Below are 16,555 nucleotides of genomic sequence, written 5' to 3'. Positions count from 1 at the left end.
ATGTCTCATCTGCAGGAAACAAACAGGAAGTGAGTGAAGGACACAGGAAATGTTTCCAGCTCGTCCTCCTCTATCAGACATTCTCTCCATACCTGAGAGTGTCCAGTCTCCAGCCTGGATCCTTCAGTCCAGACGAGAGCAGCTTAATTCCTGAGGGACCTGGATGATTGTAGCTCAGGTCCAGCTCTCTCAGATGGGAGGGGTTGGAGCTCAGAGCTGAGGCCAGAGAAGTACAGCCTTCCTCTGTGATCAGACAGCCTGACAGACTGCAGACACACAAAACAACAATCAATCTTTTAAAGATCATTTTCTGTTTGTCACAATAACATCTATCCATTTACATCCATTCAATGTAACTTTATTTAAAAGTGACAATTCCCAACAGACAACAACAGTCGTCTGAAGCTGTTTAACAGAGTAAGGTAACAGCCTCCAATATTAGAGAGAAAGTCCCAAAAACCAGACAATCCACTGTGAGCAGCACTTGGTGATGGTGGGAAGGAAGAACTCCCTTTGACACAAAGATCCTCCCAGTGAAAACATGCTCCCGGAGGAGAGTCTATCAATCAATCAATCTTTATTTATAAAGCACTTTTCATACAAAGATGTAGCACAAAGTGCTTTACAGCCTCCAGGCTGGGCACACAGTAGGAGGGAGGCAAAGAAGCCCCCCAGCCAGGTTGAGAAGACCCACAGAGCCCCAGCAGCCACGGTCGATCACAACCCCGGTGCAGAGAGCGCCCTCCGAGGAAACACTGGAGATATGACCTAATAAGAGTATATACAGAATAAAATAAATAAAATAAATAAGAATGGGATACAGTATAAATATAAATAGAGTAAGAAGATAAAAAATGAATAAGAATAAAATCAATAAATATTAGGTAAAACCTAAATTAATAATATAAATAGAATAACAGGATAGAATAAATAAGCATAAAAAAAATAAACGTTAAGTAAAAGCTAAACTAAAAAGGTGGTCTTGAGCCTGTTCTTAAAAACATGTACGTTCTCTGCGGCCCTGAGCTCCTCCGGCAGGGTGTTCCACAGACGAGGACCATACCACTGAAACGCTGCCTCTCCGTGAGCATGTGTCCTGACTTTAGGGACAATCAAAAGGCCAGTACCAGAGGACCTCAGGGTCCGCGAGGGTTCATATGGTAAAAGCAGATCTGAGAGATAAGAAGACCCAAGACCATTAAGACATTTAAAAACCAATAAAAGAACTTGAAAATCGATCCTGAAACACACGGGGAGCCAATGCAGCGATTCTAAAACCGGTGTAATGTGGGCCCGCCCTCTGGTCTTCGTCAGCACACGAGCTGCAGAGTTTTGTAAAAGTTGTAAAGGTGAAATATTCTTTTTGGGGAGACCAGAGAGCAGGGCAGTAATCAATGCGACTGGTAATAAAAGCATGCATCAGCATCTCCGTGTTGGCCCGAGACAGAATAGGGCGGACTCTGGCTATATTCTTTAGATGATAAAATCCAATTTTGGTTACATGTTTAATATGTGGGATAAAACCAAGCTCAGAGTCTAAAACAACACCCAGGTTTTTCACTTGTAGTGAAGGACATAGTGAAGATGCCTGTAATTTAGACAAGAGTTTCTCTCTCTGAGCCTCAGGACCGACGATTAAAACTTCAGGTTTGTCCTGGTTAAGCTGTAAAACGTTTTCTGCCATCCAAGATCTTATATCTAAAATACAGTTAAAAAGGGCATCCATTGGTCTGGTGTCATCAGGAGACACGGAGATGTACAGCTGAGTGTCGTCAGCGTAACTGTGGAAGTTCACTCCATGCCTCCTGATGACACCGCTGAGAGGGAGCATATACAAATTAAAAAGTACAGGGCCTAAAACCGACCCCTGAGGCACACCACATGTCATTCTATGGATCTTAGAGGAGCATGTATCCATACTCACCATAAAAGTTCTGTCTGAGAGACAGGAAGTGAACCAGTTGTGTACAGCACCAGAGAGGCCCACCATGTGTTTCAGTCTGTTTAAAAGAATAGCGTGGTCTACTGTATCAAAGGCTGCGCTTAGATCCAGTAGCACCAGGACTGAGAGCTTTTGGGAGTCCCAGTTACATCTAAGATCATTTAAAACCTTTAGGAGAGCAGTCTCTGTGCTGTGGTTCACCCTAAATCCAGACTGGAATATCTCCAGGATCTGTCTATCATTGAGAAAGTCATTAATCTGAGTAAAAACAAGTTTTTCTAAAATTTTACTTAAAAATGGTGAGTTGGATACAGGTCTGTATTAAAATCATTACAATCCAAATTGCTCTTCTTCAGAAGGGGCTTCACCACCGCCGTTTTAAAGGCAGCAGGGAAGACACACAACTGAAGAGAGCAATTCATCATGTATGAAAGCTCAGCTTCAAAAAAAATCTACCATGACTGGTTGTAGGGTGAGGGGAAAGAGAAGAGATGAGCTCAGAGAGACACAAAAGTTAAGGACAGTCGTGACATATAAAAGCATCAGGAGTGAAAAGAGGGGAGTGGAGAAGAAAACAGAGCATCATCAACAGCCTGAGCCTATAGCAGCATAACTAAGGGATGGTTCAGGGTCACCTGATCCAGCTCGAACTATAAGCTTTATCAAAAAGGAAAGTTTGAAGCTGATCTTCAAAGTAGAGAGTGTGTGTCTCCTGAACTCAAACTGGGAGCTGCTTCCACACCAAGTCCAACACAGCCAGGCTAAGTCGTTAGATTAGTCCAAAGTAAAGTCAGAAAGTCATTATTTGTGTCACATTTTAGTGGAAATGTACAACAACTGTCCAAAAGTTATTTCTAAATCTGATATTAAACAGTTTAAATGGTGAAAAAGAAAACAGAGTCAATAAAAGCCTCTTTAGAGGGTCACCAGTTTAAAACTCAGACATTTAAACTGGTGATTCTCCTTCTCTGCTCCATTTCCTCTCTGGACTTCCTGTTCCTAGGAGGGATTTGATTGGCTGAACGTCCTTTTAGCCTTTCTTTAGTTCTTTGGGTGCTAATCAAAGAGGTAAACACACGAGTCATGTGACGTGACATAAGTAGCGCTCTGATTGGTTGGGAATGACAAACTATGGTGCTGTTTGCAAGCTTAGCTTTGCAGAGGCAAGAAAATCTCTTAGATAGGGATGAGACGCTCCACAGTGACGTTTCCACACTTTGGAGCTTCTGAAGTGCAGATGTTTGGTAATGCTGCTCCAACACGTGGTTCAAACACTCAGATCACGTGACCTCAGCTGCCACAGGTGGCATACCTGCTGCTTCCATGTTAGCATGTTAGCTTCAACAGGTGGTCAGTGTGAGAGCAGAAGATGATATCAGTGACATCCAAACAAGGAAGGAAGAGACTGTTGAAGGCAGCGAGCTGTGACTGCTGTGAACAGTGTTCTCACACTATTTTCTCCCTGTGTCAACATACATGAGGCTGTTTCAGCTGCAACACACCACAAACACCTTTATACAACTAAATATACTGAGAGCACACTGCTGTGGTTGCTGTGGTAACCATTCATATATCCAGCTGTTTATGGCCGAGTCTGCTTCCTCATCCTTGGGAAAAACCCTCAAAGTTTGATGCGTTTTTGACTTGAAGCTTTTTGTGATTTGGTTTTATTTGTTGTTCTACACACTGTGAAACAAAGCTAGAAGCCCCTGTGGTACAGTGGGGGACTCAAACCCAGGACCCAACCTGCTCCAACAACAGTCAGAAGGATTTTATTAAGTCTCATTTTCTGTTCATTAGGAAAACATCAATAATGAAGAGCACATGTTTATAGAGGCACATTCAGACCAATGACAACAGTCCATTCACACTGACCTCCACCTTTTTAAATGTGAGTAAACACATCATGGTTCTGGTGCTGATGTGATATCTGGGACAGGTGATGATTTTGAACTCAGTCTGAGGTTTGATTACATTGAACCTGCACTGCTTTCTCCTGTTTATGACCAGAGATGGGCAGTAACGCGTTACAAGTAACGCGTTACTGTAATCCGATTACTTTTTTCAAGTAACGAGTAAAGTAAGGGATTACTATTGCAAAAACGGTAATTAGATTACCGTTACTTTCCCGTAGGAACGCTGCGTTACTGCGTTACTAAAACCGTGATTTTCTTGCGAGAATGTCTCATGACAGTGACGTAAGCGAGTGCGACGTGCGTGACAACAGCTGTGTGCAGATCAACAATGGATCATATATCGAGTGCGGGAGAGAGTATGAGCGTGCAGCGTTTAAAGCGTGGAAGTACTGACCTTACTTTGAGTTTGATTCCATAAAAAGTGACAAAAACATTAGTGTCCGTTGTGCGTGGGAAGAAAACTTCTTTTTACAGCGAAAAAACCCCCCCTAAACTTCCAAGCAAGCACCGAGTGCGCTACGACGTAATGGGAAACTCACAGAGAAACTGCCGTATCCTTCCACTGACCGCTGCGGCACACCTGCACCAGGATAACCCTCCGCCTACCCTACTCCTGCTTTACAGGTGAAAATAGAGCAAAAGGACCGCTAGTCTTTGACTTTATTTATTTTCTGCTGTGTTTTACTTGCATCTGAAAGAGTGAGTGTAAACACAATATATATATATATTATGTGCTGGAATGTGCAGAAAATAGGTTTAAATGTTAAACTAATTTCTTCAAGTCAGAGAATGGTGCATATAATTAAAATTTTGCTTCATGCATAAAGGTAAAAGATTAAAACTAACAAAACAAGTTTTAAAAAGAGACTTTTCCATTTGATTACATTTTGTATGATGATTATGTAGAAAAAGTAGAATTGGGCTGAAAGATCTATCGCTTTATCACCTATTCAGGTTGTAAATCATGTTTTTAAAAAGTAACTAAGTAACTAAGTAACTAAGTAATTAATTACTTTTGAAAATAAGTAATCAGTAAAGTAACGGGATTACTTTTTTGGGGAAGTAATCAGTAATTAATTACTGATTACTTTTTTCAAGTAACTTGACCAACACTGTTTATGACACATTTATACCCAAAGTCTCAGCTGGATAACAAAGAACGAGGAAAAACACATTTGTTGAGAGAATTGTTAACAAATGTGGTGAGAGTGTTGTAATAGTTACAGACAGAACTATGATTTATTTATTTAAGTGCATTCCAGGATGTTTTTTACTCACGTTATGTCGCTTCCACGATGTTATTTTTCTCTCCTACAATGTACGTTACAATTACATTAGCATGACCATTTATCCAAATTAGGTGATGACATCATTTAGCAACTTCCAGCAACTTTTAGGACAGCCAATAGCAATTTTCCTTACTGAGGAGTTGGCAACACTGCTAGGAGCAGTGGGTGGATGGCAGCATCATCATGAAGGATCAGTGTGAGAATAAATCATCATCCACAAAGAAAACCAGTCTGAGTGTCTGACGCTCTTGTTAGAAAGACGCAGTCACAGCTTGTGGGTGCAGTTAGCTGGTTTGCTAGTTAGCTGCTCTGCTAGTTAGCTTCTCTGCTAGTTAGCTGGGAGCTAACTCACTCGAACATTTGATGCTAAACTGTCTAAACTGTGTGAGCAGCATTCATTGCTGCTCTGTGTTACTCTCCAGCCTCTCTTTAACTTAGTCCTCTCAGTTTTTTTCCTCCTTACAAACTAGAAAACCTTCTTTTTCAGCTTCTCCTCGACACCCGAGCTGTGGCAAAGGTGCTACCAGCACGCAGGCTCGGTGTGTCCAAATTTATGGGCTGCAATCTCCTGAGGACACATTTGTAGACCAATAACGTCACAGCGATGCACCAAAGGCTGTCCAAATTCGTGGACTCCTCCGAATGCAGCCGACAAATGCGTCGTCCTTTTCCCCGAATTTGAAGGATGTGTCGGGTGTGTCCTTCGTGGCCCACCATATCCCAGAATTCATATTGCGGCCCAGCCAAACTCCAGTTTCTGGTAATGGCGACCGCTACTAAGATTTAAAATTACTCTTATTAATCTTCCTGGGTCACAAAACTTTTAACATATTTTCAGGCAAGAATGTGAGTGTGTAAACTTCAAATATCTGCTCGGTTTATCAAGACATTGTATATTTGCAAAAGTGCTTCGACGTTTTCGGAGACGTCTGTTACCCACCAGCTCGATAGTTAGCCGAGAGCTTCAGGGTTACTGAAAGCGCCGAGAACGGCACAACTCCATGCACATCATTTTCAGATCACCGCGGAGTTTCGCTAATCAGGTTAAAAGTAATATATAAGTCACTTAGACAACCTAAAAATGTTATTGTTTGGCTTTTTTCAGTGTTTTATTTGTTTGTGAGTAAATCGGTTTGGCTGAGATTAAAGTTATTATATTAGATAAAATAAAACTTTATGAATCCCCCGGGTGGGTTCCACCTTGGTTTTTACACAATTGAATAAACGTCAAAAAAAACCTGATTTAACAGAAGTGTGAGATGGTCAACAATTTACGCCAGAGTCCTGTTATATCTTAGATAGCAAGGAGCAGACGGCAGAGTTTATTAAACTCCACCGAGACAGCGGTGACACTAATCAGAAGGCTAGACCGTCCAATTCCATGGCCGTTTACTTCCAGCCTACCTGACCTTCTGAGGACCCGGCCTACGTAGACCGCGAAGGCCGGGTCCTCAGGAGGATGCAGCCCATGAATTTGGACACGACCACAGTCTTTCTCACTCAACAGTTACACTCGTCACCCAGACTAACACCACTCCAGATGTTCACAAGTAGGAGGTGCTAAAAGACCACATACAGTGAGATTATCAGTAAATGTCTGCTGTGTCTGACGGTGACTTGAGTTTTTACTAACTGGCTACATGAGCAGGATTAGCTGCAGTTCCATCTTTGTAAAAGAGACTCAGCATTAGAACCAAACAGAAACATTTCTACTTTTTCTGCAGCACCAGCTGAATGCATGGAGCCTAAACTCCAGTGACAATGAGACACATACAGTGTGACTGCTGTGACTTTACAGCTGGGCCTCATTCACTGACATTAGTCAGATATGACTGAATCTATATCACACTTAAAGCTTTCTGTAAATGAAAGAATCAGTGAAAACGAGGCACTTCAGTTGATTTTAAACAAAAACTCTGAACATAACCTGATCCAGACCAGGTTATAGGTTCAGCATCAGTAACTATGGTAACTATGGCCAGGTAAACACAGAGCTAGACAGAGACAGACAATTTATGCTCACAATCACACATCTCCAGTTAACCTTGCATGCATGTTCTTGGACTGTGGGAGGAAAAGTACCTGAAGACAACCCACATAGACCACACTATCACCCCTATTTACAGAATTATAATCTAATTAGATGATAAAGTAATAAATTATTTGGTATTTTAATGAAAATACATTTTAGCAATGGTTTATAAGTCAACAATAATAGTTTAAAAAAAGTGACAAATCAAACAGTCAATAAAATCTTCTACAGCTGAAACTAATGTAGACAATGTCGGGGGAGGAAGTAAAAGTAAAAACCAGAGACGATAACTACCAAAATAAAACAGGAAGTGAATAACATTCAAGCTCACTTTAAGCTCAACAGTCAAATTCTGTTTTGTATTAATCTATTGTTTTGAATTTTTGTTTACATTTTATGTTTAAGTGAGGCAATGAGTCATATCATTATGACCAAATATATATTTCATCTTTTCAGTCAGAAATAATCAATTGATCATATTTTTATTACTAAATTTTTCTGAAAATCAAATTCTGATATCTGAACAAACAGCTCTGTAAAAACCTTCAGAATACAGGAATCGAACTAGAAGGTTTGGTGGATGAAGCACTGCTAAAATAAAGAATTTGGACTCAGAGGAGCAGATGGGACATTTCATTGCAAATGAAAGACAGAAAGTGAACAAATATCACTAAAAACCACAGACGCTAATTTCTACATTCAGACTTTTTTAAAATCAATTGACTGTTTCTGCAATAATAGAAATCAGGTTTAACATGATCATCAGTGGAACATTTTAAATCCTGACCTGAGAGTTTCCATTTTACAGCGTGGACTCTTCACTCCAGCAGACAGAAACTTCACTCCTGAATCCTGCAGGTCAGAGTTACTCAGGTCCAGCTGTCTCAGACTAGAGGACTGGGAGCTGAGAGCTGAGGACAGCGCTTCAAAGCCTCTCTCTGAGAGCTCACAGTGACTCAGTCTGAAAAATGACAGATAAACATTAAACAAACACTGTTATTAAATTGCAATGAGGGTGCACAAAAGAGTTTTTAGATTTCGCAATAAATCCTGTTTTTTTACTAAGAATCAACACTAAGAGATGACACAAACATAAAACTATTACAGAAGTTTAACTGACTTTTTTCCCATTTAGTGGCTTCTTATTGGTTAATTCTGTCAATTGATGAAAAGCACAACATAACTTGATCTCACCTCAGAGTATTCAGTTTACAGTGTGGACTTCTCAGTCCTGCAGAAAGAAACTCCAATGCTGGATCTTGCAGGTTGTTGATACTCAGGTGCAGCTCTCTCAGAATAGAGGACTGGGAGCTGAGAGCAGAGGACAGAGCTTCACAGCCTCTGTCTGAGAGGACAGGGACACTCAGCCTAAAAAACAAAAACAAAATAAAAACATAATCTGAAAAATTGTCATTTGATAACAAACTGTTTGTGATTAATTTAAATCACTTCTTGTGTTGAACCTTTGAAGGAAAGGCAAATGCCAGTGTGCATTACTATTTATGGCTAGAAAACGTTTTAGTTTAAAAATGTTCCCAGTGTAAATATAAAGACATGGAACTTGCTCATTAAATGCTAAACAAAAACAAGTGATGACTCATTCTGTGAACAGGTGATAGGCAAGACTGTAAGCATGTAGCAATGAGAGGGAAGGCTGGCTCATATCCTGGTGAGTGAGGGTTAGTTACTCTAGGAAAAGGTCAAGATATGATTGAGAGATTCTGGGAGACTGAACCAGTGAAATTTTCATGGAAATTATTTCAATTAAAGCAGATATAGTGATTAGTCCTTCCATCAGTCGTCCACAAAGCACTGAGATAAAGTCTCAAGTCTCATTCTGCACAGTGTAAATGTCAGTGTCCTCGGGTCCTCACTGATCATTGCATTCTGTCACAAATTGTCATGGTTCACAGACTGTGTACAGTCGGAAATCAAAGTGCACGACATAGGAGAGATTGAAAAACAATCAAGCATGCAGATCTAACAACAGGAAACCAGAAAAAACACGAGGAATATAATTGATTCAGCAGCTGCAGATCCTTGGAACTGTACTGGTGAGGCAGATTGTAACATATAGAAGTGAACTCATCTTCAGCTGAGCAGTGCACTGATGCAGAGCAATAAGACCAGAGGAGGAATGAGGGAGTTGATCACCTATGGGTCCATCACAGTCTTTGAACGTCTTCAGTCAGTACAGAATCATGCTGCGAGGCTTTTAACCAGCACATGAAATAGACTGGACATTACTCCAGTTTAATCTCTTCACACTGGTAACCAGTTCATTTTAGGCGTTATTTAAAGATTTAGTCCTTACTTTTAGTCCCAGTCTATATTTCTGACTTTCTACAAATCCTACAGCTCTTCTCACATCTGAGATCTTCCAGTCAAAGGCTTTTACTGGTCTCACTAACTCATTTATTCAGACTCTAGTATTCAGAGTGGCCTTTAACTAGTTTTAGGCTGTATGATGTTCAGTGTTTGCTGTTTAATGTTTTTATCTTCTGTGTTTTTTATTGCCTGTTTCTATTGTAAAGCACTTTGTGGTTTTTGACCTGTGAAAGCTGCTGTATAAATAAATTTTACTTACAGGATGATTCTGGACATGACTTTGATAAAAGCTGACACCCAGATATGTTTAAGACACTCTGACATTTACTGCTGCTATCAAACATTAACTATAATATACTGTATTTAGTGCTGATGATCATGTAAAAAAATATGTTTAAGTTTTTAAGGGTCCATCACACATTACACTGTTTATGTTATAAATAAAAGCCTGATCACATGTTTACTCACAGAGCTTTGTTGGAGGCTTTGACCACTGGCAGCAGCCTCAGAAGAGCCTCCTCTGAAGCAGAGTATTTCTGCAGGTCAAACACATCCAGATCTTTTTCTGATGACAGTAAGATGAAGACCAGAGCTGACCACTGAGCAGGAGACAGTTCATCTGTGGAGAGACGTCCTGATCTCAGGGACTGTTGGATCTGCTTCACTAGAGAACGATCATTCAGTTCATTCAGACAGTGAAACAGATTGATGCTTTTCTCTGCAGACAGATTATCACTGAGCTTCCTCTTGATGTACTGAACTGTTTCCTGATTGGTCTGTGAGCTACTTCCTGTCTGTGTCAGCAGACCTCGTAGGAGAGTCTGATTGGTCTGCAGTGAAAGACCCAGGAGGAAGCGGAGGAACAAGTCCAGGTGTCCATTTGGACTCTGTAAGGCCTTCTTCACAGCAGTCTGGTGAAGTGATTGGTGTTCTTCCAGCAGATTGATTCCAGAGTTGATGAAGGTCAGATGGACATGAAGAGCAGCCAGAAACTCCTGAACACTCAGATGGATGAAGCAGAACACCTTGTCCTGGTACAGTCCTCTCTCCTCTTTAAAGATCTGTGTGAACACTCCTGAGTACACTGAGGCTGCTCTGATATCGATGCCACACTCTGTCAGGTCTGATTCATAGAAGATCAGGTTTCCTTTCTGCAGCTGATCAAAAGCCAGTTTTCCCAGAGACTCCATCATCTTCCTGCTCTCTGGACTCCAGTGTGGATCTGTCTCAGCTCCTCCATCATACTTGACCTTCTTCACTTTGGCCTGAACCACCAGGAAGTGGATGTACATCTCAGTCAGGGTCTTGGGCAGCTGTCCTCCCTCTCTGGTTTCCAGCACATCCTCCAGAACTGTAGCAGTGATCCAGCAGAAGACTGGGATGTGGCACATGATGTGGAGGCTTCGTGATGTCTTGATGTGGGAGATGATCCTGCTGGCCTGCTCCTCATCTCTGAATCTCTTCCCGAAGTACTCCTCCTTCTGTGTGTCAGTGAACCCTCTGACCTCTGTCACCATGCCAACACAGTCAGGAGGGATCTGATTGGCTGCTGCAGGTCGTGTGGTTATCCAGAGGCGAGCAGAGGGAAGCAGTTTCCCCCTGATGAGGTTTATCAGCAGCACATCCACTGAGGTGGACTTTCTAGGGTCAGTTAGGATTGTAGTTCTGTGGAAGTCCAGAGGAAGTCGACACTCATCCAGACCATCAAAGATGAACACAACCTGGAAGTCTTCAAAGCTGCAGATTCCTGCTTCTTTGGTTTCAGTAAAGAAGTGATGAACAAGTCCCACCAAGCTGAACTTTTCCTCTTTCAGCACATTCAGCTCTCTGAAAGTGAATGGAAACATGAACTGGATGTCCTGGTTGGCTTTGTCTTCAGCCCAGTCCAGGGTGTATTTCTGTGTTAAGACTGTTTTCCCAATGCCAGCCACTCCCTTTGTCAGCACTGTTCTGATTGGTTCATCTCTTCCAGGTGGGAGTTTAAAGATGTCTTCTTGTCTGATTGTTGTTTCTGGTCTGTCTGGTTTCCTGGATGCTGTTTCAATCTGTCTGACCTCATGTTCATCATTGACCTCTGCAGTCCCTCCCTCTGTGATGTAGAGCTCTGTGTAGATCTGATTCAGAAGGGTTGGGTTTCCTGCTTTAGCGATGCCCTCAAACACACACTGGAACTTCTTCTTCAGAGCAGATTTAAGGTTACGATGACAAACTGCAGCTGGAACTTCTGAATAATAATAATAAAAATACAACTTCAACAAATATATTTTACAAAACGCTGATGACATTTTCTGACCCACTGAGAAATGACTTAACACACTGGTGTCATGAGTGTCTCATTTATCTAACAGCTTAAAACCTTAAGTAAGAAATCCTCTTACGTCTCTGCAGACGGTCAGCCAGCTCCTCCTGCTTCATTCTCCTCAGGAAGTCCACTGCGATCTTCACAAATGCCTCTCTGCTGCTCCTCTGCTCATCATCCTCCCTCTGAAACTCCAAGCACTGGGGCTTATTTGGATTCAGAGCCTTCTGGATCTTCTTCAGCTCGTTCTTCACAAAAGTGATGATGTTGTCCTCCAGCAGCTGGAACAGAATACTTTATGAATGAACCACCACTCTGAACTTCAGTCTACACAACATCCACTTCTTTACGATCAAGGGGCATATCATCCACGATCTCTTCACCAATTATAAGTTTGACTTTATCTGATTAACTGAGACATTCTCCACAACTCCACGGTCCCAAAACGTTGATTCTGTTCATATGAATGCAGCGATTTCAGTGGGAGAAACATTTCACTGGTGTTCAGAGCTGAACTATCAACAGGTTGATGATCGAAGCCAGAAACTTGAAGATGTTATAGGTGACAGAGTTGATCATACAGACAACTGGTCTTAAAGGTTCACTCTGTTTACGCATACAGATCAGTATTTAAGGTTTGACTCTCATCATCCACTGGAGCACAAACTGGGCGTCATCAGGACGCTACAACACAGAACAAACGCCATCCCCACAGACACAGCAGCCAGGGAAGCAGAAGAACATCACATCAAGAAGGTCCTGAGGAAATGTGAACCAGCTGACCAAACACATCCTGCTGCAGGATGTTAACATAGCAACATACTGATGATCCCACTCACTGTGAACAACACATTTGGACCTGATTTGTTGCTCTGGTTTACACGTGAACTTTGACTGCTGTCACCAACTTGAGAGGCTCTACAGAAAAACTGGGACTTGTCCTCAAACAGATGTATAAAAATCATAAAGTACATTACAAGGACAGCATTGCCCAATCAACTCTAATTACTATGGCCATGTTATCTCTTCTAATTAAGGTACAGACACTCAAACTAGCTGCTTTCAGTGAGAAGTCAAATGTCTGAATATGAGCTGGAAGCTGCTGAGAGTCCTCCCTCCTTCCCATGGGGTTTACTTTCTCTACTACTTTCACTATAAACACGCCCCTTTCATGCACCTGCAGAGGGCCACCAGCAGATGGAGCTGTCTTAAACAAATCCACTTGGATAGTTAGCTGTAGATGATTTTCTCAGTATGATTGTAGGATTTTGAGTTACTCTTCAGATTTATTTAAACTCTTATATTGTGCACAAGTGTTGAACGACACATAATTTCTCTGTACTTTTCATAAGAGCAGCCAGACTTTCAGCTAGTTTTTCTTTTGCTCTGCAGGCTTTATGAAGGTGTGTCAAAGTTGTTCTTTGGACATTGGCTGCTTTTTAAATCATTTTCAGTCCTCGTACAGGAACATTCTTCAAGCTAAATCCAAGTATATTAGACCAGAGTAAACTTGATAGATATGCGTGTGTGTGTAACTCTTAGAGCTGTTTGGCTGCTTTTTATGGGGGCTGGGTCTTTGGAAAGTGAGCAAACAACAGTTTTAGTAACACACCCTGAACTGCACACTTTAACAAACAACATGAGATTTTAACTGTAATGTAAAAATCCTGTGATTCACTGTTATTAAGCACAAACACATCAATGGCCCCGTTTCTATTAGTAGCTGCTCAGATCGACTGGAGCCATTGGTTTCCATTACAGTTGAGGACCACCTAATGTGGTCGTCTCAATACAGCAGAGTGTCGACTCACATCATTAGTAAGTGCTAATGCTCCTAATTTCCATCATATTTGTCATTTATTTCTCAAAGTTATTGAAGAAACAGTTATTCAGCTTCATTCCCACTGATCTCGACTACAAACTGTTTCACTTTGGTTTTTGTTTAAAGCCTCGATGTTTAAAACGTTTCCCTGTGATCACATTTGCACCGTCTGATTTCAAAGTTTGTTTCTTTTGGTCATTTAGTCCACAGAGTCCTTGGTGTTGTGAAAGGGACCTATAAATAAATGTATTATTATTAATATTAATAATAAAGTAGTTGTTGTACATGTACAGACCATAAACATGGAGTCCAGCTGTGTTTGATGCTGCTGGGCAGACTGACCACTGGGAACCTCTGAGCTCTGCTGGTCCACTCTGTGGAGGAACCATGGACACACACACACACACATGAAGCCACTTTCATTATTAAAATGTGAATTTAGCCTCTAAAAGCTGTGTTCAGTCACTGTTGCTGCTTCCTGTGTCTAACCTCACGTATGTGCTTCTGAAAAAACCGTTAAAAATTCCCGTAAACACTTTTAAACCTGTGAAAAAACCTTTTTAGAACAGTTTAAGCTGTTATATGTTGAACTCTTGGCTGACATCATATTGAATGCTGTGGACTCAGAATATGATGTCACTCAAGTTTACATGTGTGTGAAGGCAGACGAGTCAGTACTTTGGTAATACAGTGTAAAGTTGAATTTATTGATTGATTTCCATGAACACCACTGTGGCTCAGTGTTGTCCTGATGGAGTCTCATTAACAGCAGCCAGTATGATCCAGGCTTTAGCTGCTGGGTCTCTGTGTGACCTCTCAGACTGTTTAACAGATCAGACACAAAGAGAATCAGAGCAGCTCTGTTCTTTAAAGACAAACATGAACCCACTCAGGTCACACTTTCCCCACAGATATGAGCATCACTGTCCTCAAACAGCAAATGACCAAGTCTAACATTTGGATCTTTTCTCTTTCATTGTTTTCTTTTTAATGAATCTTTGTAACAATCTGAGGATGTTTCAGGTCATATTTATCCAGGAAACACAAACATGTAAAGGAGTCATCACAGCTCTCTGACCTCGTTGGTCCAGGTTCAGCACTGAAGGCTGGATTTTGATCTTTGGACACGTCACTCCTCACAGACGGACAGCTGGACCGTGCAGACTGTGACCTCTGACCTCTGCAGACACAAACATGATTGAAGCAGCTGTGATCACACAGACTGCAGATAATGCAGCTGTTTCCTGTCAGTAACAGTCCTCTTAGATTAGAGTTCAGCTTTTTACAGGAAAACTGGACAAAACTGATTTTTGTTACAAATTCATTTTCATTTCCTCTCAGCTCACAAACACAGTCAGACAATCAACCAGAATCAACACTGATTATAATGTCAGTGCAGAATTATTTCTGTAACTCAGTGTGTTCAGCTCTCTGACCTCGTTGGTCCAGGTTCAGCACTGAAGCCTGGAGGGTCATCTTTGGACTGGTCACTCCTCACAGACGGACAGCTGGACCCTGCAGACTCTGCTCCTTCCTCCTCTTCCTCCATCATCATCTTCAGTCAGTCTGAGAGGTAAACCACAAACACTCAGTGAGTTCACATTAACAGAAGTAACTGAGTTACAGTCGCTGACCTCTGACCTGTCATGTAACCTAGAAACCAGGTCAATATGTCTGTAGGTTCAGTCATCCAGGTCATGTGATCTAAGGAGCTTAGAAAGAAAATAGAGACTTCTTTAAGTTTCTGGAAGACGTTTCATCCGAGAAGCTTCTTCAGTTTTAAAACCAAACGGTGGAGAGTCCCAGATATTTAAACCTGAGACGGAAAGAAAGCATGTCGCTGACCCACCATTGATCATGTGATGAGACACATGATCAATGGTGGGTCAACAATATAACAACAATATAAACACTTATTTCAAGGATGAAACTGCGAGTCTGATCACCAGGAGCACAAACATCTGGATCACAAACATCTGGAGCACAGACATGTGGAGCACAAACATCTGGAGCACAGACATCTGGAGCACAGACATGTGGAGCACAAACATCTGGAGCACAAACATCTGGAGCACAAACATCTGGAGCACAAACATCTGGAGCACAGACATGTGGAGCACAAACATCTGGAGCACAGACATGTGGAGCACAAACATCTGGAGCACAGACATCTGGAGCACAAACATCTGGAGCACAGACATGTGGAGCACAAACATCTGGAGCACAAACATCTGGAGCACAAACATCTGGAGCACAAACATCTGGAGCACAAACATCTGGAGCACAGACATGTGGAGCACAAACATCTGGAGCACAAACATCTGGAGCACAAACATCTGGAGCACAAACATGTGGAGCACAAACATCTGGAGCACAGACATCTGGATCACAAACATCTGGAGCACAGACATGTGGAGCACAAACATCTGGAGCACAGACATCTGGAGCACAAACATGTGGAGCACAAACATCTGGAGCACAAACATCTGGAGCACAAACATCTGGAGCACAGACATGTGGAGCACAAACATCTGGAGCACAAACATCTGGAGCACAAACATCTGGAGCACAAACATCTGGAGCACAAACATCTGGAGCACAAACATTTGGAGCAGCATGTTGATGCTGTTGGTTGAGATCCTGAAGACTGAAGTCCAGGCAGCTCCAGCAATGATCCACTGATGTGTTTTTATTCCACGTATGAATGTTGTTATTGACAGAGGTGAAGTTACTCAAAAAAGTCATTATTACACATATTACACAGAACACTTTAATTAAAAGTAATGGAGTATGTTACTTCATTACTCCTCATAACATTACTTTCATGTTACTGTGTAAAATGAGCTGAAACACTGTCTCATAATCACCATAATCTAAAGCTGAGGTACAGCCCCACACACCAACACAGATCCTGATGAGGTCACGTG

At 41.7% G+C, this 16,555-nt stretch overlaps 1 protein-coding gene across 1 annotated transcript in view; it reads right to left on the bottom strand.

Moving 5' to 3' along the window:
• The window catches only part of LOC148098680 (protein NLRC3-like), a 321,437-nt gene that overhangs the window by 113,569 nt on the left and 191,313 nt on the right, over positions 1–16,555 (bottom strand). The window contains exon 4 of the mRNA XM_087850563.1: positions 7,967–8,140. Within this exon, the coding sequence (XP_087706689.1) occupies positions 7,967–8,140 (174 nt within the window). The remainder of the gene's footprint in view (positions 1–7,966; positions 8,141–16,555) is intronic.

This window comes from Neolamprologus brichardi, chromosome 14, assembly GCF_056152115.1.
Source record: "Neolamprologus brichardi isolate AB-2024 chromosome 14, ASM5615211v1, whole genome shotgun sequence".
Lineage (NCBI taxonomy): Eukaryota > Metazoa > Chordata > Actinopteri > Cichliformes > Cichlidae > Neolamprologus > Neolamprologus brichardi.
The sequence above is the reverse complement of the archived record's forward strand: the minus strand, read 5'-3'. Positions and strand labels throughout refer to the sequence as shown.